Raw genomic sequence first — 26990 nt, forward strand, 5'->3', positions numbered from 1 at the left:
AAACACAGGGTTGAGGCATTCAGCTTTTTCACGTGCGGAGTCAGCTGTGTCGCCGTTTGAGGTAAGGGAGGGGATGGAGGGGGCACAAACACCAGAAACAGATTTGACCAGACGCTACCAGGATTTGGAAGAGGGAGACAGGTTTGAGAGTTCAATCTTGAGAGTAGAGAGATATTGTTTCCTGGCTCTCCTGAGGGTGGACACACACTTGTTTTGGGCTTTGTGGAAGGAACTGGGATTGCCTTCAGTTGGATTTTCCTTCCAAGAGGCGAAGGCAAGTTGATTCAGGGCAAGTGCCTCACCACAAGATTCAGTGTACCATGGATGGGAGGAAGGGTATGACAACTGAAGACGAGATGGGATAAATCTGTGCATGAGAGAGAACAATTTACTTTGGAAGAATTCCCAGGATGAGTTGATGTCAGAGGCGGTAGAGATGGGAGACCAGTCCAGATGATTGATGGCTGCTTGAAGACCATGCCAGTCGGCCTGAGTGAAATGCCAGACTCGTCGGCGCTGAGGTGGCTCTCTGAGGATGGCAAGAGAGATGTCCACTTGAACAAGCATATGATCAGAAGAACCGATTGGAGCAGAAGAGCAGCAGACATTTGCAGGGTTGTTTAGTCATAACCACGTCTAGAAGAGATGATGCTATATATCTACGGTGTATACCCTGGTTAGAATAGGTACACCGTATCCCTGCATGTCGTAAGAGGCGACTAAGAGGGTTGGCGTCAGGAAGGGCATCCGGCCATAAAAACATTGCCTCAAAAAGAGAACCATGACAATTACAACGACATATGGGCAGGGTACAGCCCGAAGTGGAGATCGGTTTCTGAGGTTTGGGACATGGAATGTAGGGACAATGACAGGGAGATCAGGAGAAGTGGTGGAAGTATTGATCAGAAGAAGAGTGGATATATGTTGTGTGCAAGAGACGAGATGGAAGGGAAGTGGTGTGAGAATGGTGAAGGGTAGGCAGGGACAGAAATACAAGTTTGTGTGGCAAGGGTGCCCGGAGGGCGTGAATGGTGTTGGTGTCCTGTTTTCTGAGGAGTTTGTAGACAGTGTGGTGAGTGTGACCTGGTGAACGTCATCTCGGGATATGCTCCGCAGGTTGGTCGGAGCGATGAAGAGAAGGACAAGTTCTGGTGTGCGATAGAGAAGCTGATGGAAAACGTGAAAGATGAGGAAGTTGTTGTGGTAGGAGGAGACCTAATTGGACATGTGGGAAGGAGTATGGACGGTTTTGAGGGAGTTCATGGGGGTTACGGATATGGTGTGAGAAACGGAGAAGGTGAAAGGATTTTGGAGTTTGCTGATGGAGCTGATTTGTTGATTTGTAATACTCAGTTCCAGAAAGGGGATAATAAGCTTGTTACATACACGTCAGGTGGGTTGACGACAACTGTTGACTACCTGATGGTGCGTAGGCGAGATATGGGGCACCTCCGGGACACAAAGGTGATCCCGGGGGAGGAGGCTGTTTCACAGCACCACTTGGTTGTCTGCGACATAAGGGTGAAAGGTGCGAGGAGAGCTCGGCGGGTGAAGTACCAACCGAGAATGAAGGTGTGGAGGTTGAAAGATGTGACAGTAAGGGAGGCATTAAAAGAGAGGCTGAGTAGGGTAGAGGATGATGTGGTTGAGCTTGAACGTGGTTGGATGTCAATGAAAGATAGTCTGTTGGGAGCCGTTGGTGAGGTATGTGGATGGACAAAAGGACCACCGAGGCACTCGGAAACACGGTGGTGGGATGATGAAGTTGGAAAGAGGATTGACGAGAAGAGGAAGAAGTTCAAGGAGTGGCAGAAGGCGAAGGTTACGGGAGCAGAAAAAGCAGAGCATGAAAGTTATAAGGCAGCCAAGAAGGCTGCAAAGAAAGAGGTAGCAAAGGCGCAAGAGACATGTAGGAAAATGTTCGGAGAACGCTTGGATTCGGAAGAGGGTCAGAGAGCGGTATTCAGGATTGCAAAGCAGATAGCGAAAGAGAGGTGTGATGTGATGGGGGTGAGTTGCTTGAAGGATGAAGTGGGACAAATCGTTGTGGACCCAGATGGGATTAAAGGAAGATGGAAAAGATATATGGAAATGCTGTTGAATACAGAGAATGAATGGGATGGCAACACAGAGAGTAACCCAGTTTTAGGACCGGCAGAGAAGATAACTGAGAAGGAAGTTGAGGAAGCGATAAAAGCAATGAAGAGTAGAAAAGCAGGAGGGCCGACGGGAGTTGTGGGAGACATGTTGAAGGCAGCAGGAAATTGGGGTGTGAAGAGAATGGCAGAGATCTGTAATCTGGTGGTGAAAGAAGGCCGCATTCCAGTGGAATGGGAACAGAGGGTCTAGTAGGAAGACTAGGTCCCCCTGCACCCCCCGGAGATATACTTCTAATCAGTGTTTCTAGATTGAAAAAAATGTGTAGAAAATGACTAGCTATGGCCCCAAGCTGAAAAAATGTCCCACATACCATTTTTATGCAAATTACTGCTGCAAATTTTATGCAAAATTATGCAAATTTTATGCAAATTTTTGATGAGGAGTAGAGTTGAGGGGTCTTTGAGGGCTTCATCGAGGTGCTCTCGGTTGCAAGACTGGGTCATTCTGAGAAGCACAGCAGGGTCAGAGATCATGATGTTCTCCTCCTCAGTGAATCTCTCCATCAACAGCCTCTCCATTGCCTCACACACTGTTTTGAGGCAAAAGAGGGACTTTGCGTAGGCCTTTCCACTGAGAACACCTTTGAGAGATCCACTTGTTACTAGTTGTGCCTCAAAGAGAATCTCTGCATATCCAGAACCACGCATCTTGTGTCCAGTGAGCATCCCGATGTAGTTCATGGATGTGTGGAAGGGTCCAATCGTTACTACATGACTAGCAAATTCATTTGGCCAGCGCCAGATGATGGGAAGGGCTTTCATGCAGACACCCAGATCAAATGTATTCAGGACCCATCTCTGACCCACCTCAGCAGTTGCTGCCTCGGAACGCTTCAGTAGCTCACGAACAACTGCGTTGTCTGTGATCGGTCTGTGCCTGGTGCCTGCATGGCATGGCAATGGCCTGCAGCCTGTGCCTGGGCTAGGGGGTTTCACCTCTGCAACTGGTTCTCCCCCACCCAGCAAATCAACAGTCGACTACTGCACGCCTATCCACCAACCGATCACAGACAACGCAGTTGTTCGTGAGCTACTGAAGCGTTCCGAGGCAGCAACTGCTGAGGTGGGTCAGAGATGGGTCCTGAATACATTTGATCTGGGTGTCTGCATGAAAGCCCTTCCCATCATCTGGCGCTGGCCAAATGAATTTGCTAGTCATGTAGTAACGATTGGACCCTTCCACACATCCATGAACTACATCGGGATGCTCACTGGACACAAGATGCGTGGTTCTGGATATGCAGAGATTCTCTTTGAGGCACAACTAGTAACAAGTGGATCTCTCAAAGGTGTTCTCAGTGGAAAGGCCTACGCAAAGTCCCTCTTTTGCCTCAAAACAGTGTGTGAGGCAATGGAGAGGCTGTTGATGGAGAGATTCACTGAGGAGGAGAACATCATGATCTCTGACCCTGCTGTGCTTCTCAGAATGACCCAGTCTTGCAACCGAGAGCACCTCGATGAAGCCCTCAAAGACCCCTCAACTCTACTCCTCATCAAAAATTTGCATAAAATTTGCATAAAATTTGCATAATTTTGCATAAAATTTGCAGCAGTAATTTGCATAAAAATGGTATGTGGGACATTTTCTCAGCTTGGGGCCATAGCTAGTCATTTTCTACACATTTTTTCCAATCTAGAAACACTGATTAGAAGTATATCTCCGGGGGGTGCAGGGGGACCTAGTCTTCCTACTAGACTAAGAGTACCCTCGTCCCTCTATACAAGGGGAAAGGCGACCCTCTGGAGTGTGGCTCGTACCGAGCGATAAAGTTATTGGAGCATGGAATGAAGGTATTGGAAAGGGTGTTGGAGAGGAGGATAAGGAAGAAGGTGAAGATCGACGAAATGCAGTTTGGATTTATGCCAGGAAGAGCAACGACAGACGTGCTCTTTATTGTGAGGCAGTTGCAGGAGAAGTACATGGCGAAGAGGAAGATTTTTTTTCTTGGGTTTGTTGATCGGGAGAAAGCATTCGATAGGGTTCCACGCGAAGTATTGACATGGGCATTGAGGAAGTTAGAAGTGGAGGAATGGTTGATCAGAATTGTGATGGCAATGTACAAAAGAGCGCGCACAGCTGTAAGGACGAAGGACGGGAACAGTGGTGAGTTTGAGGTGAAGGTGGGAGTGCATCAGGGGTCGGTACTAAGTCCACTACTATTTGTAGCTGTGATGGAGGTGCTGGCTCGGACCGTAAAGGAGGGTTTACCATGGGAGTTGTTGTATGCAGATGATCTGGTGTTGATTGCGGAAAGTATGGATGGACTGAAGGAAAAGATGAACAAGTGGAAGGAATGTATGGAGACAAAAGGTCTGAAGGTGACTCTAGGAAAGACGAAGGTGATGGCAAGTGGTAAAGCATGTGGTGAGGTGGAAAGAACTGGGAAGTGGCCATGTGCTGTGTGCAGGAAGAGTGTCGGAGTGAACTCCATTAAATGTACAATGTGCGCTGAGTGGGTTCATCAAAAATGTAGTGGTCTGAGAGGGTCATTAACCAGTGTGGCAGCTACATTCAAATGTAAGGTGTGCACAGAGGGAGCTGCAGATGGAGGAAATGTTGAGTTGGATCTTGGAGACGGCGTGAAGCTGGAAGGTGTGAAAACATTTTGCTACCTCGGAGACATGCTGAATGGAGAAGGTGGATCAGACTCGGCAACGGTTGCTAGAGTGAGATGTGTATGGAAGAAGTTTCGGGAACTGAATGGCGTGCTGATGAGGAGTGGAGTGTCGTTGAACCTGAAGAGAAAGGTGTATGCTGCACGTGTGAGAAGTGTTATGATTTATGGGAGCGAGACATGGGTCATGAATGTAGAGCAGCAACGAAGGCTGGAAAGGGTGGAAATGCGAATGGTTCGATGGATGTGCAGAGTGTCGTTGAGAGAGAGGAAGACAAATGATGGATTGCAAAAGATGATGGGAATAGAGCCTGTGATTGATGCTGTGAAGAGGAACAGGTTGAGATGGTTTGGTCATGTGTTGAGGAAGGATGAAAGTGACTGGTTGAGAAGAGTGATGGAAATGAATGTAGAAGGAAGTAGAGGACGGGGAAGACCGAGAAAGACTTGGCTGAAGATGGTGGAAGAAGAAATGCGGGCAAGGGGGTTAACAAGGAGAGATGCAGAAAATATGGCAAAATGGAGAAGATTGTCATGGGGACTGCAAGGCTAACCCCCGCTCTAGCAGGGAAAATGGCCTTAAAATGCATGTTGTTGTTGTTGTTGTTGTTTAGTCATAACCACGTCTAGAAGAGATGATGCTATATATCTTTTTTGGCCCGACCAACTCATCCACCATGTTCTGTCATACTCCGTTCATAAGTTTTTGAAACATTATGCTATGTATCTTTTTTGGTCCTATCACTCAATGGTGAAAAATCAATTAAAATCTAAACAAGACCGATAGTCTAACAATGGTGTAGCCAGGCTTGGATCAGCTGAATGGAGGATCTGCTGACCCCTGTGACCAGACCCTCAGCTCTGAATGGTGGACGTTTGTGAGGGACATCTATACACATATTTGAGCCGTGTGTGTGTGTGTGTGTGTGTGTGTGTGTGTGTGTGTGTGTGTGTGTGTGTGTGTGTGTGTGTGTGTGTGTGTGTGTAAAGGTCCTCATTTTCCGGCCACAACTTTTGGCCCACGGGGTTCAAACTTGCCTTGAAGACTGTACACCTCCTCAGGGTGGTTTTGCACAATATACCTCCTCGCCAACTCCCACACTTCCCATTCCCTCCACCAGGTTTGCTTCCATATAATCGGGTACAACTTTCACCCGTGGGGCTCACTCATACTTGGCATGAAGAGTGTCCATTCCCCCAGAATGGCTTTGCACTATTACCTGCTTCTCCACCAACCCCCAAACTCCCCTCTCCCCAGCCTTCCTCCCTTACTCCTCACCCATCTTCCCACCTCATTTCAATCTTTATGGACTAGCAGAAAAATTCTATATTTTCACATCGTTCATCCCACAATAATCTCACCGGTGTACCGAGCAATGGTCAACAGAACAATGGCCAACTGAACAATGGTCAACCGAACAATGCGTGCGGAATTGCGACGTGCAAGTGTCGATACTGGAAGGAAGACCCCAACCCTTCCCATCCTCATCCCTCAAACTCAGGTTCACCTGGGCGACCAGGTATCTCCAACCCCTCACTTTCTAAACCCACGTCCCTTCCTCCTCCCCTCACCAACGCCCCCACATTACGCCACCCCAATCCTACCCACTTCTCCACATACTCAGATTTCCCCAGGCATAGAACGAGTATCTCGGCTCGTACCGGTACATACATACACCAGATGGACAGACAAACGCCAGACAGCATTTCCCTACGGGCTTCGCCATAAAAAATGATCTTATCCGCATCCGGATCTTCACCAAAATCGAATCAATTCGTCCTTGTCACACACCCAACCTGTCCAACAAATTTGGTCCGAATCCGTCCACACGGTTTTAAATTATCCTCTTCACAGACACAAGTGAAAACATTACCTCTGTCCACCTGCTGTGACTGACGGAGGTAATGAGTCCACACTCAATCAATGGGGGTTCAGTTATCACCCTCCATTCCGCTTGTGCAATCATTACTGTCGTGCCCCATGATTACATCGATGACGTGTATGGTCATGTGACCTGTGACGCGTGAAGTGGGCGGGCCGGCCCCGGCGGGGAAAGCAGCGGAGAAGGAAGAAGATAGATAAGATATCTCGCAGTGTCAAGGTAACAGCCTGTTATTTGTATTCCTGTGAGCTATTACAAACAACAATAATACATATTGACCGATAATTTATTTTAAAATGCTTGACGGAGGATTTATTTATAATTTTGTCCGTGATTTACACATCTTTACAGCACAGCCCCGTCATGATGTGTGGTAGGCCTAGGCCTACGTATTCTCAAAATGGACTCCAGCATTACCGGACGTGCTCAATACCACATTAAAAATAACTTCATTACCAAAATCATCGTCATTAGAGATTTATTTTAATTACCAAACAGATTTTTCAAGGCCAGCACCGTAGCCTGCCTTTTTATAATAAAAAAAGGTAAAGAAAATTAAACATTTGAACAGCCTTGGACGTGCACCTTGACCCCACGGCCAAGGCACACCGTCTATCAAGGCTGTCCCATTACATTAGCATACACATGCACTTCAACCCCAAGCCCAAGGCTGAAGCACATGGTCATTGAAAACACATGCATCCTGACCCCGAAGGGCCCGAACGCGTGGTCATACAATTGAACTCCTCCTCCATAGGAGTGATTCTACCAGAAGCCACCGACGAGTTTTCAGCTGTTCAAAGCTCCTTTATTCCAACTGAACTAACTCGCGACCGGAACTCATAAATCATTTATAACGCAAAAGCACTCTTCGGGGGCGTGGCTCCAACAACCGTGCGCACGCCACGCCCATACAATCAATAGCCCCACTGGTCCCGTGCCTGTGGATTATGTCCCAATGGGGGTAACCCCCACTAAATGATATTTGACAACCGTGAAATTGGCGCCATTTTGTTACCGAATCTTTGCAGATTTTCAGAAGTGTTTGTGTGAACACATTTCGACATATCGAGTTTAATTCCTTGGAATATATTATACTGGACCTGTATTACTGTACCTGTACAGTGAGAGGTACAAATTGACTTGGTTTTCCTCCATTATTGTTTTTGACGTTTAATTACAAAATTAAAAGGTTGAGTTTTTTTTTTAGTAACATCTCGTATGTATGTATGTATGTATGTATGTATGTATGTATGTATGTATGTATATATGTATGTATGATGACACGAACATCTCGGGCACAAAGTTTGAGAGTGAATACATTTGGGGGACAGCCTTGAGAACCTGTTTGGATGAATCCAAATGAAGAATCCAGTCCCGCTATTTTGGACTTCAGGCAGGCCCTGAAAACCATCGCAGTTGCACAGTTTGTTTTGTGCCCATCACCAGGTAGGAGGTACCAGGTGGACGACCTGAAATACCTGGTGGAATTCCTCGACGAATTGACGGATTCTCCGCAAATGGATCCACCATCACTGATCCAGTCACCTCCGCAGTTCAGGAGCTTTTCGTCTCGCTCAACCATCAACCAATCAGAGCAAAGTAGCCTGAAAAATCTGCAGGTTAGCTATTGCATCGCCTAGTAACCTAGTTGAAGAAAAGGGAAGAATCTCTACTCATCATGTTTACCTGCAATGGAGCAGTCATCATCTGAGTGAGGGGAGGTTTCAGAAACTGACATAATGGAAAGGGGCTGATCCACAGCATTGATGAATGGATGCAAATCCCACAGAAAGCTGGAAATATCTTCCTGGTGTCTCAAGACAACCTTGGTAGCGGAAACAGCTTGAAGGCAAGACCAGAAAGCTGGAATTCTCTTCCTGGTGTCAAGACAAATTTGGTAGCGGAAACAGCTTGAACGCAAGATCAGAAAGCTGGAATTCTCTTCCTGGTGTCAAAACAAATTTGGTGGTGGAAACGGCTTGAAGGCAACATCAGAAAGCTGGAATTCTCTTCCTGGTGTCGAGACAAATATGGTAGCGGAAACAGCTTGAACGCAAGATCAGAAAGCTGGAATTCTCTTCCTGGTATCTCAAGCCAAACTTGGTAGCAGAAACAGCTTGAAGGCAAGATCAGAAAGCTGGAATTCTCTTCCTGGTATCTCAAGCCAAACTTGGTAGCAGAAACAGCTTGAAGGCAAGATCAGAAAGCTGGAATTCTCTTCCTGGTATCTCAAGCCAAACTTGGTAGCAGAAACAGCTTGAAGGCAAGATCAGAAAGCTGGAATTCTCTTCCTGGTATCTCAAGCCAAACCTGGTAGCAGAAACAGCTTGAAGGCAAGATCAGAAAGCTGGAATTCTCTTCCTGGTATCTCAAGCCAAACTTGGTAGCAGAAACAGCTTGAAGGCAAGACCAGAAAGCTGGAATTCTCTTCCTGGTGTCGAGACAAATATGGTAGCGGAAATAGCTTGAACGCAAGATCAGAAAGCTGGAATTCTCTTCCTGGTATCTCAAGCCAAACTTGCTAGCAGAAACAGCTTGAAGGCAAGATCAGAAAGCTGGAATTCTCTTCCTGGTATCTCAAGCCAAACTTGGTAGCAGAAACAGCTTGAAGGCAAGATCAGAAAGCTGGAATTCTCTTCCTGGTATCTCAAGCCAAACTTGGTAGCAGAAACAGCTTGAAGGCAAGATCAGAAAGCTGGAATTCTCTTCCTGGTATCTCAAGCCAAACTTGGTAGCAGAAACAGCTTGAAGGCAAGATCAGAAAGCTGGAATTCTCTTCCTGGTATCTCAAGCCAAACCTGGTAGCAGAAACAGCTTGAAGGCAAGATCAGAAAGCTGGAATTCTCTTCCTGGTGTCGAGACAAATATGGTAGCGGAAACAGCTTGAACGCAAGATCAGAAAGCTGGAATTCTCTTCCTGGTATCTCAAGCCAAACTTGGTAGCAGAAACAGCTTGAAGGCAAGATCAGAAAGCTGGAATTCTCTTCCTGGTATCTCAAGCCAAACTTGGTAGCAGAAACAGCTTGAAGGCAAGATCAGAAAGCTGGAATTCTCTTCCTGGTATCTCAAGCCAAACTTGGTAGCAGAAACAGCTTGAAGGCAAGATCAGAAAGCTGGAATTCTCTTCCTGGTATCTCAAGCCAAACCTGGTAGCAGAAACAGCTTGAAGGCAAGATCAGAAGGCTGGAATTCTCTTCCTGGTATCTCAAGCCAAACCTGGTAGCAGAAACAGCTTGAAGGCAAGATCAGAAGGCTGGAATTCTCTTCCTGGTATCTCAAGCCAAACCTGGTAGCAGAAACAGCTTGAAGGCAAGATCAGAAAGCTGGAATTCTCTTCCTGGTATCTCAAGCCAAACTTGGTAGCAGAAACAGCTTGAAGGCAAGACCAGAAAGCTGGAATTCTCTTCCTGGTATCTCAAGCCAAACTTGGTAGCAGAAACAGCTTGAAGGCAAGATCAGAAAGCTGGAATTCTCTTCCTGGTATCTCAAGCCAAACTTGGTAGCAGAAACAGCTTGAAGGCAAGATCAGAAAGCTGGAATTCTCTTCCTGGTATCTCAAGCCAAACTTGGTAGCAGAAACAGCTTGAAGGCAAGATCAGAAAGCTGGAATTCTCTTCCTGGTATCTCAAGCCAAACTTGGTAGCAGAAACAGCTTGAACGCAAGATCAGAAAGCTGGAATTATCTTCCTGGTATCTCAAGCCAAACCTGGTAGCAGAAACAGCTTGAAGGCAAGATCAGAAAGCTGGAATTCTCTTCCTGGTGTCGAGACAAATATGGTAGCGGAAACAGCTTGAACGCAAGATCAGAAAGCTGGAATTCTCTTCCTGGTATCTCAAGCCAAACTTGGTAGCAGAAACAGCTTGAAGGCAAGATCAGAAAGCTGGAATTCTCTTCCTGGTATCTCAAGCCAAACTTGGTAGCAGAAACAGCTTGAAGGCAAGATCAGAAAGCTGGAATTCTCTTCCTGGTATCTCAAGCCAAACTTGGTAGCAGAAACAGCTTGAAGGCAAGATCAGAAAGCTGGAATTCTCTTCCTGGTATCTCAAGCCAAACCTGGTAGCAGAAACAGCTTGAAGGCAAGATCAGAAGGCTGGAATTCTCTTCCTGGTATCTCAAGCCAAACCTGGTAGCAGAAACAGCTTGAAGGCAAGATCAGAAGGCTGGAATTCTCTTCCTGGTATCTCAAGCCAAACCTGGTAGCAGAAACAGCTTGAAGGCAAGATCAGAAAGCTGGAATTCTCTTCCTGGTGTCGAGACAAATATGGTAGCGGAAACAGCTTGAACGCAAGATCAGAAAGCTGGAATTCTCTTCCTGGTATCTCAAGCCAAACTTGGTAGCAGAAACGGCTTGAAGGCAAGATCAGAAAGCTGGAATTCTCTTCCTGGTGTCGAGACAAATATGGTAGCGGAAACAGCTTGAACGCAAGATCAGAAAGCTGGAATTCTCTTCCTGGTATCTCAAGCCAAACTTGGTAGCAGAAACAGCTTGAAGGCAAGATCAGAAAGCTGGAATTCTCTTCCTGGTATCTCAAGCCAAACTTGGTAGCAGAAACAGCTTGAAGGCAAGATCAGAAAGCTGGAATTCTCTTCCTGGTATCTCAAGCCAAACTTGGTAGCAGAAACAGCTTGAAGGCAAGATCAGAAAGCTGGAATTCTCTTCCTGGTATCTCAAGCCAAATCTGGTAGCAGAAACAGCTTGAAGGCAAGATCAGAAAGCTGGAATTCTCTTCCTGGTATCTCAAGCCAAACTTGGTAGCAGAAACAGCTTGAAGGCAAGATCAGAAAGCTGGAATTCTCTTCCTGGTATCTCAAGCCAAATCTGGTAGCAGAAACAGCTTGAAGGCAAGATCAGAAAGCTGGAATTCTCTTCCTGGTATCTCAAGCCAAACTTGGTAGCAGAAACGGCTTGAAGGCAAGATCAGAAAGCTGGAATTCTCTTCCTGGTGTCGAGACAAATATGGTAGCGGAAACAGCTTGAACGCAAGATCAGAAAGCTGGAATTCTCTTCCTGGTATCTCAAGCCAAACTTGGTAGCAGAAACAGCTTGAAGGCAAGATCAGAAAGCTGGAATTCTCTTCCTGGTATCTCAAGCCAAACTTGGTAGCAGAAACAGCTTGAAGGCAAGATCAGAAAGCTGGAATTCTCTTCCTGGTATCTCAAGCCAAACTTGGTAGCAGAAACAGCTTGAAGGCAAGATCAGAAAGCTGGAATTCTCTTCCTGGTATCTCAAGCCAAACCTGGTAGCAGAAACAGCTTGAAGGCAAGATCATAAAGCTGGAATTCTCTTCCTGGTATCTCAAGCCAAACTTGGTAGCAGAAACAGCTTGAAGGCAAGATCAGAAAGCTGGAATTCTCTTCCTGGTATCTCAAGCCAAACCTGGTAGCAGAAACAGCTTGAAGGCAAGATCAGAAGGCTGGAATTCTCTTCCTGGTATCTCAAGCCAAACTTGGTAGCAGAAACAGCTTGAAGGCAAGATCAGAAAGCTGGAATTCTCTTCCTGGTATCTCAAGCCAAACCTGGTAGCAGAAACAGCTTGAAGGCAAGATCAGAAAGCTGGAATTCTCTTCCTGGTATCTCAAGCCAAACTTGGTAGCAGAAACAGCTTGAAGGCAAGATCAGAAAGCTGGAATTCTCTTCCTGGTGTCGAGACAAATATGGTAGCAGAAACAGCTTGAACGCAAGATCAGAAAGCTGGAATTCTCTTCCTGGTATCTCAAGCCAAACTTGGTAGCAGAAACAGCTTGAAGGCAAGATCAGAAAGCTGGAATTATCTTCCTGGTATTTCAAGACAAACGTGGTGGTGGAAACGGCTTGAAGGCAAGATCAGAAAGCTGGAATTCTCTTCCTGGTGTCAAGACAAATTTGGTAGCGGAAACAGCTTGAACGCAAGATCAGAAAGCTGGAATTCTCTTCCTGGTATCTCAAGACAAGCTTATTAGCGGAAACTACACACACTTTTTAAAAGAAACTTGACTACAACCTTCATCACCCGTGATGTACCAAAGTTTGTTCACTGCATTAAAAAAAATGGTGGGGGGGGGGGGGGGGGTGAGAGGGCCTATGGGGAGGGGGCGGGTTTCCCCCCAAAACAGGTATTTTTGTGTGTTTAAAGTCTTATGATTTATTTGTATGATTCTACATGCTGCCCTGTGTCCGAGCAACCATTGAAATTGGTTTAAAATACCTTTAGTCGGTGTAGTATACTGCTCTATTCTACCAGGTGAGAGCCCAGGGGTATTGCCCCCATTTTTATTATTGATTATTGAGAGAATTTTTGTTGTCTGTGCTTTGCAAGTTTCCTTTTAAAATGTAATCTCGATGAAAACTTTGGACTCAAAATGATAATTTCATCATTTGAACATCTGTCTAGAAAGGAAATTTGTCAACTCGATCTTCCCTTCTTATTATTATTTATTTATTTAAGTACAAGATCTAAGGCTCGTCGTGAAGCTGCCCCTCACATATCTCACACACTTGGACATATAGACAAGACCCACCACACAATTCTGTTAGACTAGACAGACACAGCCACTGAGCTAGAGGGAAGTGCCGTCACTTCCCGGGGCACTCGGAACCAGCGAAATAACGTGCTCAACATTAGAGGGGGTCAAAGACATGAATGGAGAATTTGTAATCTACAGCGGTATTTTAAAAAATCGTGAAAAATGTCCAGGGTGAGGGCCTCCATCAGTGCAGGTAGGGTTAAACAACATTACATGTTTTTGCTTTATATTCACAAGTTTACTTTGTATTTCAAATTTTATCTTCAAGTCTTTAAACATTCCCTTTTCCTTGTCCACTTCCACAGGCATGGCTGGCTGTGAATCTTCACATCGCCCTCCAACCCTAGACACGTAAGGATTTGCACTTATTTTCATCTTTACTCCAATTATTGAGAAATGTTCATGCAATGGACAGAAGCACTTGGTGGTGTGGAAGATTTTTTAAATTAAAATTTACATCCAGACACACTCACACACACGCTGATATATATTTTATGCTTGCGTGGTTATACATATATACCTACGGGGATGATACAGGGTAAAATGGATTTTAAGTGGATAATTATAGAGTTGACACGCAGGAGTACGCGGCGTTGCTGGGTGGGGGGGGGCAGGAGAGGGAGGGGCGAGTTAGGGAGTGGGGGGAGGGCCGAGGAAGGGAGTGGGGGGAGGGGATAGAGGGGTAAGGGGAGAGGGAGGGGAGAGACATACTACATATACATCTTTTTGGGGGGGTGGCTTTGACAGGTTCTTCCATTTTGGTGGCGGGGGGCGCGAGCTGTGGGTAAGGGAAGGAGGAAAAATTTACCCGTGCAAAGACTGCTTTAACCTCAGTATGAGAGGAAATTGTAATACCATCTGCCATCGTCACCAGGTGGCGCTACACGGTTTACATTTACATAGAGAATTCATGCCCCTCCACCGGTCGGTCCCCCACACCTATGTTAACCCTCGGACAAAGTTGTATTTGTATTTGTAACCCGAGTAAAGTATACAAGTGTTTATAGCTGGGGTACCCGGTGTTGCTCAAGCAAAAAAGAAACATTAACATATTTGTTTAAAACTCGTAAAATGGAAAAGCAATTACATCCAAATCAGAATCCATCACAATTACATACAATTACATCACATGTGTACTTGTATGTAACTGTCATGAATCAAAAACGCTTCGGCACTATAGAGCGATTAAAAAAACAAACAATAAAAACAACAACAACATTTGTTTGCCGAAACACTCCCAGGCACTCACTGATGAACCTCTGAAAGTTTGACAAAGATCCGTTCAGCCATCTCTGAGAAAAATGGTGACACCCTGACAGACCAATGGCTCCCTTATATAGTAGATTTTAATGCAGTGGAGACTTGTGTTAAAATTATTTCTGCTCTGAGGGTGAGGGTGGTGTGTTTGGAGCAATCTTGTCGTGATGGTGAAGGGGGAGTGAAGGCCATCTCTCCCTGTGGAGGGGGGGGGGGGGGGGCGTTTTTGGACGTGTTTTCCCTCTTCTAGTGCGTGTTTGGTCTAGTGGAGGACCGTGAACTTTTATTTTCTTTTAATGTTTCACTATGATCGGGACTTTTAATCTGCTTAATATGCCTGCTTTGCTTTCTTGTACTATTATGCCTTTCTTTTCTCACCATATTTCGATAATTTTGTTCTAGCTCGAGTTTTCATTCACTTGCTAAAGATAAGATTACACATATGCCTTGTATTTTGTATAAAGATCTGATGTGCTTACAATGCTTTTGAGAGGGCACTGGAATTATTTCCTATCTCTCTCCCATGTGCGTGCCTCCTCCTATCCCTATATCTCTCCCATTGTCTCTCTCCCATCTCTCCCATGTGACCGGCAGAGAAGATAACCGAGAAGGAAGTTGAGGAAGCGATAAAAGCAATGAAGAGTAGAAAAGTGGGAGGGCCGACGGGAGTTGTGGGAGATATGTTGAAGGCAGCGGGAAATTGGGGTGTGAAGAGAATGACAGAGATCTGCAATCTGGTGGTGAAAGAAGGCCGCATTCCAGTGGATTGGGAACTGAGTACCCTCGTCCCTCTATACAAGGGGAAAGGTGACCCTCTGGACTGTGGCTCGTATCGAGCGATAAAGTTATTGGAGCATGGAATGAAGGTATTGGAAAGGGTGTTGGAGAAGAGGACAAGGAAGAAAGTGAAGATTGACGAAATGCAGTTTGGATTTATGCCAGGAAGAGGAACGACAGACGTGCTTTTTATTGTGAGGCAGTTACAGGAGAAGTACATGGAGAAGAGGAAGAAGTTGTTTCTTGGGTTTGTTGATCTGGAGAAAGCATTCGATAGGGTTCCACGTGAAGTAGTGACATGGGCATTGAGGAAGTTAGGAGTGGAGGAATGGTTGATCAGAGTAGTGATGGCAATGTACAAAAGAGCACGCACAGCTGTAAGGACGAAGGACGGGAACAGTGGTGAGTTTGAGGTGAAGGTGGGAGTGCATCAGGGGTCGGTACTAAGTCCACTACTATTTGTAGCTGTGATGGAGGTGCTGGCTCGGAACGTAAAGGAGGGTTTACCGTGGGAGTTGTTGTATGCAGATGATCTGGTGTTGATTGCAGAAAGTATGGATGGACTGAAGGAGAAGATGAACAACTGGAAGGAATGTATGGAAACAAAAGGTCTGAAGGTGAATATCGGAAAAACGAAGGTGATGGGAAGTGGTAAAGCATGTGGTGAGGTGGAAAGAACTGGGAAGTGGCCGTGTGCTGTGTGCAGGAAGGGTGTCGGAGTGAATTCCATTCAATGTACAATGTGCGCTGAGTGGGTTCATCAAAAATGTAGTGGTTTGAGAGGGTCATTAACCAGTGTGGCAGCTACATTCAAGTGTAAGGTGTGCACAGAGGGAGCTGCAGATGGAGGAAATGTTGAGTTGGATCTTGGAGATGGCGTGAAGCTGGAAGGTGTGAAAACATTTTGTTACCTAGGAGACATGCTGAATGGAGAAGGTGGATCAGACTCGGCAGCGGTTGCTAGAGTGAGATGTGCATGGAAGAAGTTTCGGGAACTGAGTGGCATGCTGACGAGGAGGGGAGTGTCGTTGAAGCTGAAGGGAAAGGTGTATGCTGCATGTGTGAGAAGTGTTATGATTTATGGGAGCGAGACATGGGTAATGAACTTAGAGCAGCAACAAAGGCTGGAAAGGGTGGAAATGCGAATGGTTCGGTGGATGTGCGGAGTATCGTTGAGAGAGAGGAAGACAAATGATGAATTGCGAAAGATGATGGGAATAGAGCCTGTGATGGATGCTGTGAAAAGGAACAGGTTGAGATGGGTTGGTCATGTGTTGAGGAAGGATGAACGTGACTGGTTGAGAAGAGTGATGGAAATGAATGTAGAAGGAAGTAGAGGACGGGGAAGACCGAGAAAGACTTGGCTAAAGATGGTCGAAGAAGAAATGCGGGCAAGGGGGTTAACAAGGGGAGATGCAGAAAATAGGGCAAAATGGAGAAGATTGTCATGGGGACCACAAGGCCAACCCCCGCTCTTGCAGGGAAAATGGCCTTAAAATGCTTGTTGTTGTTGTTGTCTCTCCCATGTGCATGGCCAATAAAATGATGCAACCAACCCGAGGGATTGAAATATTCCAAAACAGTGGGACATGCATAATTTAAACAATGGTATGAAGCCAGACTTGGTGGCTTAATGGTTAGCATATTCACTCTGAGTCTGGGAGGTCAGCAGTTCGAACCTGGCCAAGTCATAAAAACTAAAAAATAACCACCTTTAGAGGCCATTTTTCCCCGCAAAGCGGGGGTTGGCCTTTTCGGGCACCGTGGTTGTTGTTGTTTTTTGGTCCCCTTTTTGAAGCAATGTTTTACGGCCAGATGCCCTTCCTGACGCCAACCCTTTTTGCCGCCTTTAACGACAAACAGGGAATTACCAGTGAACTGGTACTCAATTAGCCGACCTCGGAAGGATGACAGGCTGAGTCAACCGCCATGGCGTTAATTCAGCGATCGACCGGGATTCGAACCCAGGATCCTAGGATCCTAAGCCGGCACCCTAGCCGCTAGCCCAACACCAGGGTTAAAAGACTTTTATATGCCACGTGCTCCTTCCTTGCTTGATGCTCGGCGATTAATAGGTTAAGAGCACAGACAATCCCCATAGGTTGGCATTCATGGTGAGGGGGAAATTCCTCTTGAGGAAATGCCCCACTGAGTGCGTTGAAACAAAGCGACACCATTGTTGTGACGTCGCTGGTAACCAGTGTGCCCCAGGAAGTAACGGAACTTCCCCAAAACTCTGTGGCTGTGTTAAAAAAACAAAAAGAAAAACAACAAAGAGCAATCAGAGATTGCAGACCCTCGCCAGGACATGTTTTAGTAGTTTTTAAGGCTTTTGTGTTACAAGTATGGCGGCCTAACCACGTGACCGATGACATCATCATTGTTTTTTGATCATCATATAGATGATCCTCAATACATTTCATCTTGATCGGATAAAGTTTTGTACTTGTCGAATTATGACTTTATCATGGAGGAACCGATGACATCATCGTTACATATCTTATTCCCAATGGGGAGTACTTGACAATGAGCCATGTTTCAATTTTTTCCATGGAGCGGTTTCGGAGATGTAGAGGTGCAACGTTTATCCAAGATGGCGCCTGTACCACGCAGAGCCTCCGCTAGGTATGTGGGTGCCCCCCTGCAAACCTCAAGTGGGGGCCCTGCTCTATTGGAGGGCTAATAATATGGTGACAGATCTTCAGGTGAAGAATCGTTTCATACCTAGGTTCCAGAGGGGGTTAGCGAAGTATTCGCATGACCAGTTCTGCCTGTCTCTGCGTGTATCTGTCTTTCCACACCATCATGGGTAATGTATTGTCATATCTCGGCTATGCCTGTACCAATTGCAACGAAACTTGATAGGATAGTAATATGGGTCAACCAGAGTGTGATGTGTGGCCAACAATGAACCAAGTCAAATGTGCTGCGCTGCGCTCTGGGTGGTTTCATCAGGAATTTCTCAAGACAGCCTCTCAATTTTGTTTCTTCAACCTTCGACGCCTCTTGCTTTTTTATTTTTGCCGCTCCAGACTCGTAATGTCTCGGACTTCGGTTTCTGTGATTATCACTGTTCGTTATTGCCAGGATAGCTTATGTGAGCCTAATGCCGAGTATGTTAAAAAAGAAGATAAACGCTGACTCACATCCTAAAGGTACTTCCGCAAGATGGAGGAAATGACGTAAAATCGAGGAAATAATTCATAGTAAATTTCATTCGATTTACTTTGAGGTCGTTGGAAAGCTATTTAACAAGTAATAAAAACATTTAAAAAAATTAAAAAGGATGTAGGGATGTAACTGAAAAAAGTATGGAAACAAGAAGAAATGATCGATTATACTTGGAAAAAAATCAGTCTGTTTAAACATAAAGATACAGGTTTCTATTTTAAAAGTCCGTCTATCTTTCTGAATTGAATGTAAAAGATGTTTAATGTATGGCAGCATGAACCATTTAAGATTTTAGAATAAAGCGTGACAGACCCGCAAGGAGCACATAACAACAACTCTGCCACGAAAGGTCCGGTTTTGTGTTTCACTGTATTTTTCATCCTCATTGAGAATTGAGATTTACAGATAGAAATGCCATGTGGTTGTGAAATGCAACATGATGTCTTTGATTAAACCCATCAGTGAAGCAATTGGCATCCGGTGGGCACGCAGGATATTGTTATTGGAAACGTCTATGTTGCACAACTGGACTTTATGGAAAGATGCTTCAGCTGATGTGGGAGGCCCCTATTTGTGGGTGGCCCCCAGTGGCTGCGAGCTCTGCTGACGCCTAACGGAGGCTCTGGTACCATGTGACCTATGACGTCATAATTATGATGAAAATATTCTACAAGAGGAGGTGTTCCTATGGTGAAAACTTTGTGTCAATCGGATCAAGAATTGCAGAGAAAAAACAATTCATACTGATCGAATCGAGTGTTGTACTTGTCGAATTATGACGTCATAAAAAGGTACTGATGACATCATAATTGACATAGCTTATTCGCCACGGGGAGTTCTTTACAATGAGCCATGCTTTAATTCTTTCCATGGAGTGGTTTCAGAGATATGGAGGTGCAACATTTTTTGATTTTTCCAAGATGGCACTTGTACCACGTGACCTGTGATGTCATAATTACCATTACAATATTCTACAGGAGGAGGTGCTCCTAAGCTACAAATTTAGTGTCCATCGGAGTAACAGTTGCAGAGGAAATTTTTGTTTCATACTGATCAGATCAAGCGTTGTACTTTTGGGGGATGGTCTTCGTATCAAAGAACAGCAAACCCGGTATCGATGAATATGGACTGTTTATTACATACATACGTACGGAGAGAAATGCTCAATATGCAAAGTGAGAATATCTCTAAAATTCTCAAAACAACACCAGTATATATATATATAGGATTGATGTTTACCCCAAAGAACATGTTTCTGCTGCACAAGATAAGGGTGTGGTAAATGTCAAGCTGCCAATGCAACAACCCACATCCTGCCACATCAGCAAGAGAGAGCACATAACCACAATAACAGGATATGTTATTGCACATGATATAAACACATGATACAAAAATCTGCCCAGCAACAAGAATAGTTCTTTCTTTTTATCCTTCTTACCCAGCATGCCCTGCTTAATTGCTAAGCAATGGACCAAGTCCTTTATTATTCCTTTATACATCAGGGTTAGTCAATCAAATCCCACATACTTGTCGAATTATGACATCATAATGAAGGCATCGATGAAGTCATCATCATCAACAGATCTTATTCCCCATGGTTAGTACTTGAAAATGAGCCTTGTTTCAACTTTTTCCATTGAGCGGTTTGGGAGATATAGAGGTGTAACGTTTTTCCAATATGGCGTCTGCACCACGTGACCTATGACGTCATAATTATGAATAAAATTCTGCAGGCGGTGGCACTCCTATGGCAAATTTTCGTGCCAATCGGACCAACGGTTGCCGAGAAAATGATTTTTTCAATGCAGACACACGTATGCCACACGTACGGACGCAACCGAATGCCTAACCCTGCTTTTCACTTCGCAAGCACAGGGTAATGAATGCTTTTGGCAGCAGACGAGTTTGCCAAAATGTGATTATTCCGTTTGTACAATTACATCAAATGCGACATTATATGAGGGAGTTCAGTGATTAGGGATAGAACATCACCTGTAGACTTTGACTGTTGAAAGCCATTGTGGGCCAATGAAAGGAGGTTATGGGTTTCCAGATGAGTCATGCGTTGTTTTTACCCTGCGCTCACGAAGCAAAAAGCAGGGTTAGGCATTCGGCTGATTCCGTGCAGTAGGTGCGTATGTGTCTGCATTTTAAAAATTCATTTTCTTGTCAAACATTAGTCCGATTAACAAGAAATGTTACCACAGGAGCGCCTCTGCCTGTAGAATTTTTTAAATTCATAATTATGACGTCGTAGGTCACATGGTACAGACGCCATCTTGGAAAAACGTTACACCTCTATATCTCCCAAACCAATCAATGGAAAAAGTTGAAACAAGGCTCAATGTCAAGTACTCACAATGTGGAATAATATATGATGATGATGATGACTTCATAATAATTATTCGACATACAACAAACAACAACAGGCATTTTAAGGCCACTTTCCCTGCTAGAGTGGGGGTTAGCCTTGCGGGCCCCATGACAATCTTCTCCATTTTTCCCTATTTTCTGCATCTCCCCTTGTTAACCCCCTTGCCCGCATTTCTTTTTCCACCACCTTTAGCCAAGTCTTTCTGGGTCTTCTCCGTCCTCTACTTCCTTCTACATTCATTTCCATCACTCTTCTCAACCAGTCACTTTCATCCTTCCTCAACACATGACCAAACCATCTCAACCTGTTTCTCTTCACAGCATCCATCACAGGCTCTATTCCCATCATCTTTCACAATTCATCATTTGTCTTCCTCTCTCTCAACGATACTCCACACATCCACCGAACCATTCACATTTTTTTTTTTTTTTTTTTTTTTTTTTTTTTTTTTTTTTTTTTTTTTGTATACAAGATCGAGGCTCGTGAAAGAGCGAACATTAATCACACAGAAAGACAAACCGACACATAAAACATATAACATAGGGAGCGGTAGACAAGATGGGGAGAGAGGGGGAAGGACACAAACACAACATTTGAGAGCAGGGACCGAGAGACATGGAGACATCGAGAGATCTGAGAGAGGGCGAGGGATTTGGGGGGGGGGGGGGGGCGTGGGAAGGGGGCAGTGGGAGAGGTATAAAACAAATGGACACTGCCAGGACTTCCAGGAAAGAAGTTGGAATTTCAAACAAGGTGGATCTGGGGTGAATTAGCGGGGGTAGAAAAGATCAAGGTTTTGGATGGGGGAAGAAAGGAGATGGTGGTGAACAGCTGTTTTAAAGACCTGGAGGGAGGAGTGGGATTGAAGGGAGTGAGGGAGTTTGTTCCAGAGGCGGGAGAAAAGAGGAATGAAAGAGTGAAGGTGAGCGGAGAGCCGAGATTTCGGCAGTTTAACCATCAGAGGGTTGCTGGCAGATCTTGTGCGACCTGTAGGAATATTTGGGGGACAGAGCACAGAGAGAGCTGGGGGTGCAAGGCCGGAGAGGAGTCGGTAGAAGACAGAAAGACCACCTACCTGCCTGCGGTGAGTGAGTGAAAGGCCCTCAGAGATAGCTTCATCGCGGGAGATTCCAATAATTCTGAAAGCTTTGGTTTCAACAGCGTGAAGCCGAGCTAGGTGTGAGGCAGGAGCACCGGCCCATAGGGGAGAACAGTATTCCATTGAGCTGCGGATGAAAGCCTTGTATGTGGTGAGGAGCTCAGGTGTGCCGAGGAAGGACTTCGCTCGACGGAGGATGCCCAGTCGGCGACTGGCTTTGGAGGCCAGCTTGGAAATGTGGTTTTCCCAAGAAAGATCATGGCAGATAGTGAGACCCAAAATCTTGAGCGACAGAACTTCTTGGAGAGGATTGTTGAGAAAGTAGATGGGAGGGTTGTCCAGTCGATCTTTTCGGAGAGACATAGTAAGAGTGTGAGATTTGTCAGGATTGAAAGACATGTTCCACTTGTTTGACCAGTCTGTGATTTTGTCCAGGTCTTCAGAGAGTGAGGAGGCAGCAGACTGCCGATCTGAGGGAAGAGGAATGGAGCGGCAGAGAGTGGAGTCATCAGCAAAGAGATAGAGAGGATTTTCGAGAGAGTCAGAGAGATCATTGATGAAGACCAGAAAAAGCACGGGGCCCAGAACACTGCCTTGGGGAACTCCAGCCTGAACAGGAAGAGGAGATGAGAGAAACCCATTCAGGGCCACACGTTGACGACGACTAGAGAGGAAGTCCGCCAGCCATGCGTGGAGATTTCCATGGATACCAAAGGAGGAGAGTTTGGTGAGCAGAGCGGGGTGCCAGACCGTGTCGAAGGCACGTGATATGTCGAGGGAGACAGCTCTAATTTCCTGTTTGGCATTGAGGACCTCCATCCATTGTTGAGACAGCAGAAGCAGCATGTCCAGAGTAGAGTGACCTGGTCTGAAACCAAATTGATGATCAGAGATCAAGCCATTGGAGAAGAGGAAAGATTTCATATCAGAAGCAATGATGGATTCCATGACTTTGCTGATAATTGGGAGAAGGCTGATTGGTCTGTAGTTGCTAGGATCTGTTTTTGCACCTTTTTTGTGCAAAGCGGTGATGTTGGCTGATTTCCAAGCAGATGGCAGTTGACCTTGAGCAAAAGAGAGGGTGAAGAGAACAGAGAGAGGGTGAGATAGAGCAGCAGAGCAGGATTTTAGGACCCGTGGGCTGATGCCGTCGGGTCCAGTTGAAGAATCAGAGTCGAGGGTTGACAGAAACTTTTCCACCTTGTCAGGAGGAAAGGACACGGAGTCCAGGAGCAGCAGGGTACGACTGGGTATGGTGGGTACAGAGAGGGATGGGTTTGGGACACAAGATTTAGAGGCAAACACAGAGTTGAGGCATTCAGCTTTTTCACGTGCGGAGTCAGCTGTGTAGCCGTTTGAGGTAAGGGAGGGGATGGAGGGGGAACAAACACCAGAAACGGATTTGACCAGACGCCACCAGGATTTGGAAGAGGGAGACAGATAAGAGAGTTCGGTCTTGAGAACGGAGAGATATTGTTTCCTGGCTCTCCTGAGGGTGGACACACACTTGTTTCTGGCTTTGTGAAAGGAAATGAGATTTCCTTCCGTTGGATTTGCTTTCCAGGAGACGAAGGCAAGTTGTTTCTGGGCAACAGCCTCACCACAAGATTCCGTGTACCATGGACGGGAGGAAGGGTATGACAACTGAAGACGAGATGGGATAAATCTGTGCATGAGAGAGAGCAATTTACTTTGGAAGAATTCCCAGGATGAGTTGATGTCAGAGGTGGTAGAGATGGGAGACCAGTCCAGATGATTGATGGCTGCTTGAAGACCGTGCCAGTTGGCCTGAGTGAAATGCCAGACTCGTCTACGCTGAGCAGGCTCCCTGAGGATGGTCAGAGAGATGTCCACTTTAACAAGGACATGATCAGATGATCCGATCGGAGCAGAAGAAGAGCAGCAGACATTTTCAGGGAAGTTAGTCATAACCAAGTCCAGAAGAGAAGATGTTCCGTTGACTGAGATCCGGGTCGGGAAATTGACAGATTGTGTCAGTCCCAGTGAGTCGCAGAAGTCCTTTGCTGAGGAGCCATGGCTGGTGAGAGAGGTACCCACACCCAGCCAACTGGCATGATGACAGTTGAAATCACCACATATGAGGAAGAGAGAGTTGGGATGAGTAGATAGAAGTTGGTCCATATCATCAGACAGCGAGATGTAGATGGAGTCATCACTGTTTGGTGGACGGTACAACACACATATGAACAAGAGGTGGGAGCGAAGGGGAAGCCGTAGCCAGAGGTATTCCTGGGGGTGAGGTGGAGAGAGTGCAGTGCAGGGCGAGTGAGGAAGAGAGTTTTTGATAAAGATAGCAACCCCGCCTCCAGGACGAGGCTCAGGTCTATCATACCGGAGGAGGGAGTAGCCCGGGAGAGATACTATGGAATCAGAGACATCATAAAGGAGGAAAGTTTCTGTTAAGCAGATCACGTCTGGTTTGACAGAAGCAACCTGTATGGAGAGATCAGTTAAGTTTGAACGAAGGCCCCGGATGTTTGAGGTCCATACCGTTAATGAAGAGGAAGGGGGAGCATCAGATACAGAACAGGGGGGTGGAGCGGTAGGGTAAGATGTGGAAGAGGTGGAAGAGGTAGGGAGAGCTGTTGAAGGTGTGTCAGAGATTTCAGAATAGCTCGGAGAAAGGGAAGGATGGGGCGGACAAAAGGTTTGATGGTGATTGGGTGAGCCACAATGAGGTGTTATTTGAGGAGGGGGAAGAGCGAGGCAGAAGGTTGGGGGAGATGGAGGTGAGAGTTTGAAGGGGGAAGAAGCGGGGAGGACACTTTGAGGAGGGGGAGTGAGCGGGGGGAAATTGAGAAGCAATGAGGGTGGGGAGATTTGAAGGGGAGGGGTGAGGGGGGAGTTTGGGAGGGAAGGGACAAGGGGAGGGATTTGAAAGGGATGGGATATGGGGGAGATTTGGAGGGGAGGGGTGAGGCAGGAGTCTAGGAGGGGAGGGGCGAGGGGGCGTCTTGGCGGGGAGGGGTGAGGGGGTAGTTTAGGAGGGAGGGGGCAAGGGGGGAGATTTGAAAGGGATGGGTGATGGGGAAGATTTGGAGGGGAGGGGTGATGGGGAAGATTTGGAGGGGAGGGGTTATGGGGAAGATTTGGAGGGGAGGGGTGAGATTGGATTTTTGAAAGTGTACGATTTATGGGAAACGAACATTTATTGCAAAATGAGTTTCTTGTGATCTTCGAGTTAAAAATACGTTTAAGGACGCTGGATGGAGGATGGAGTGCAGGAGAGTTTAGGGAATGTAGAACAAAGGCACTATAGGAGATGGATATTTTTTTGGGGATGAATTGATTTGGTGAGCAAGTCGAAAGCAGCCTTTTAAAGAAGAAGAAGAAAAAGGTGTTATAAAATATGACGGAATACATAACTTGAGGGGAAAGTGTAAACATTGAAGGTTAATGAGTGAAAACTATCTGGGGAAATGGGGGAGAAACACGTGGTCGAAGAACGAAACAACGAATAAGAATGAATAAACGAATGAGAACAGAGAAGGAAATGTTTTTTTTTTTTTTTTTTTTTTTTTTTTTTTTTGAGTTGAGATTTACACAAGGAAGTAGGCTATGGGTGAAAAGTCTGGGAATACAGAGAACGAAAGTTATTGGATCACAAACGACGGACCACTGAGAGAAAAACAAAGCCTCAAGGTTGTACAGTGCACACTGTACAAGGCCTTGCTCGCGACACGGCAAACAGACGATCAATTTATGAAAGATAAACACCGAGAAACAACCAAAGTTGCACACAATAACTTCACACACCGAAAGATAAATACAGTTTCGACAAAATACAATTGTGAACAGACTTAACTTCGAAAAACGTGGAGACCGTGTGGAGCTTCGAAAATCCCTGCCGCCGTCGATTTCCGCCGTCGATTTCCACCCTTTCCAGCCTTCGTTGCTGCTCTACGTTCATTACCCATGTCTCGCTCCCATAAATCATAACACTTCTCACACATGCAGCATACACCTTTCCCTTCAGCTTCAACGACACTCCCCTCCTAGTCAGCACTCCACTCAGTTCGCGAAACTTCTTCCATGCACATCTCACCCGAGCAACCGTTGCCGAGTGTGATCCACCTTCTCCATTCAGCATGTCTCCTAGGTAGCAAAATGTTTTCACACCTTCCAGCTTCATGCCGTCTCCAAGATGCAACTCAACATTTCCTCCATCTGCAGCTCCCTCTGTGCACACCTTACACTTGAATGTATCTGCCACCCTGGTTAATGACCCTCTCAGACCACTACATTTTTGATGAACCCATTCAGCGCACATTGTACATTGAATGGAGTTCACTCCGACACCCTTCCTGCACACAGCATACGGCCACTTCCCAGTTCTTTCCACCTCACCACATGCGTTAACACTTGCCATCACCTTTGTTTTTCCGATATTCACCTTCAGACCTTATGTCTCCATACATTCCTTCCACTTGTTCATTTTCCCCTTCAGTCCATCCATACTTTCCACAATCATCACCAGATCATCTGCATAGAACAACTCCCACGGTAAACCCTCCTTTACATTCCGAGCCAGCACCTCCATCACAGCTACAAATAGTAGTGGACTTAGTGCCGACCCCTGATGCACTCCCACCTTCATCTCAAACTCACCACTGTTCCCATCCTTCGTCCTGATAGCTGTGCGCGCTCTCTCATACATTGCCATCACTACACTGATCAACCATTCCTCCACTCCTAACTTCCTCAATGCTCATGTCACTACTTCACGTGGAACCCTATCGAATGCTTTCTCCAGATCAACAAACCCAAGAAACAACTTCTTCCTCTTCTCCATGTACTTCTCCTGCAACTGCCTTACAATAAAAAGCACGTCTGTCGTTCCTCTTCCTGGCATAAATCCAAACTGCATTTCGTCAATCTTCACTTTCTTCCTTATCCTCCTCTCCAACACCCTTTCCAATACTTTCATTCCATGGTCCAATAACTTTATCGCTCGATACGAGCCACAGTCCAGAGGGTCACCTTTCCCCTTGTATAGAGGGATGAGGGTACTCAGTTCCCAATCCACTGGAATGCGGCCTTCTTTCACCACCAGATTACAGATCTCTGTCATTCTCTTCACACCCCAACTTCCCGCTGCCTTCAAAATATCTCCCACAACTCCCGTC

The 26990-nt window shown here is 45.9% G+C and overlaps 1 protein-coding gene across 1 annotated transcript in view; it reads left to right on the top strand.

Moving 5' to 3' along the window:
- Positions 1–13472: 13472 nt before the first annotated feature.
- Positions 13473–26990, top strand: part of LOC137426676 (uncharacterized) — a 123430-nt gene continuing 109912 nt past the window's right edge. The window contains exon 1 of the mRNA XM_068115450.2: positions 13473–13516. Coding sequence (XP_067971551.2) covers positions 13473–13516 — 44 coding nt within the window. The remainder of the gene's footprint in view (positions 13517–26990) is intronic.

This window comes from Myxine glutinosa, chromosome 5 (assembly GCF_964187855.1).
Source record: "Myxine glutinosa chromosome 5, kmMyxGlut1.1, whole genome shotgun sequence".
Taxonomy (NCBI): domain Eukaryota; kingdom Metazoa; phylum Chordata; class Myxini; order Myxiniformes; family Myxinidae; genus Myxine; species Myxine glutinosa.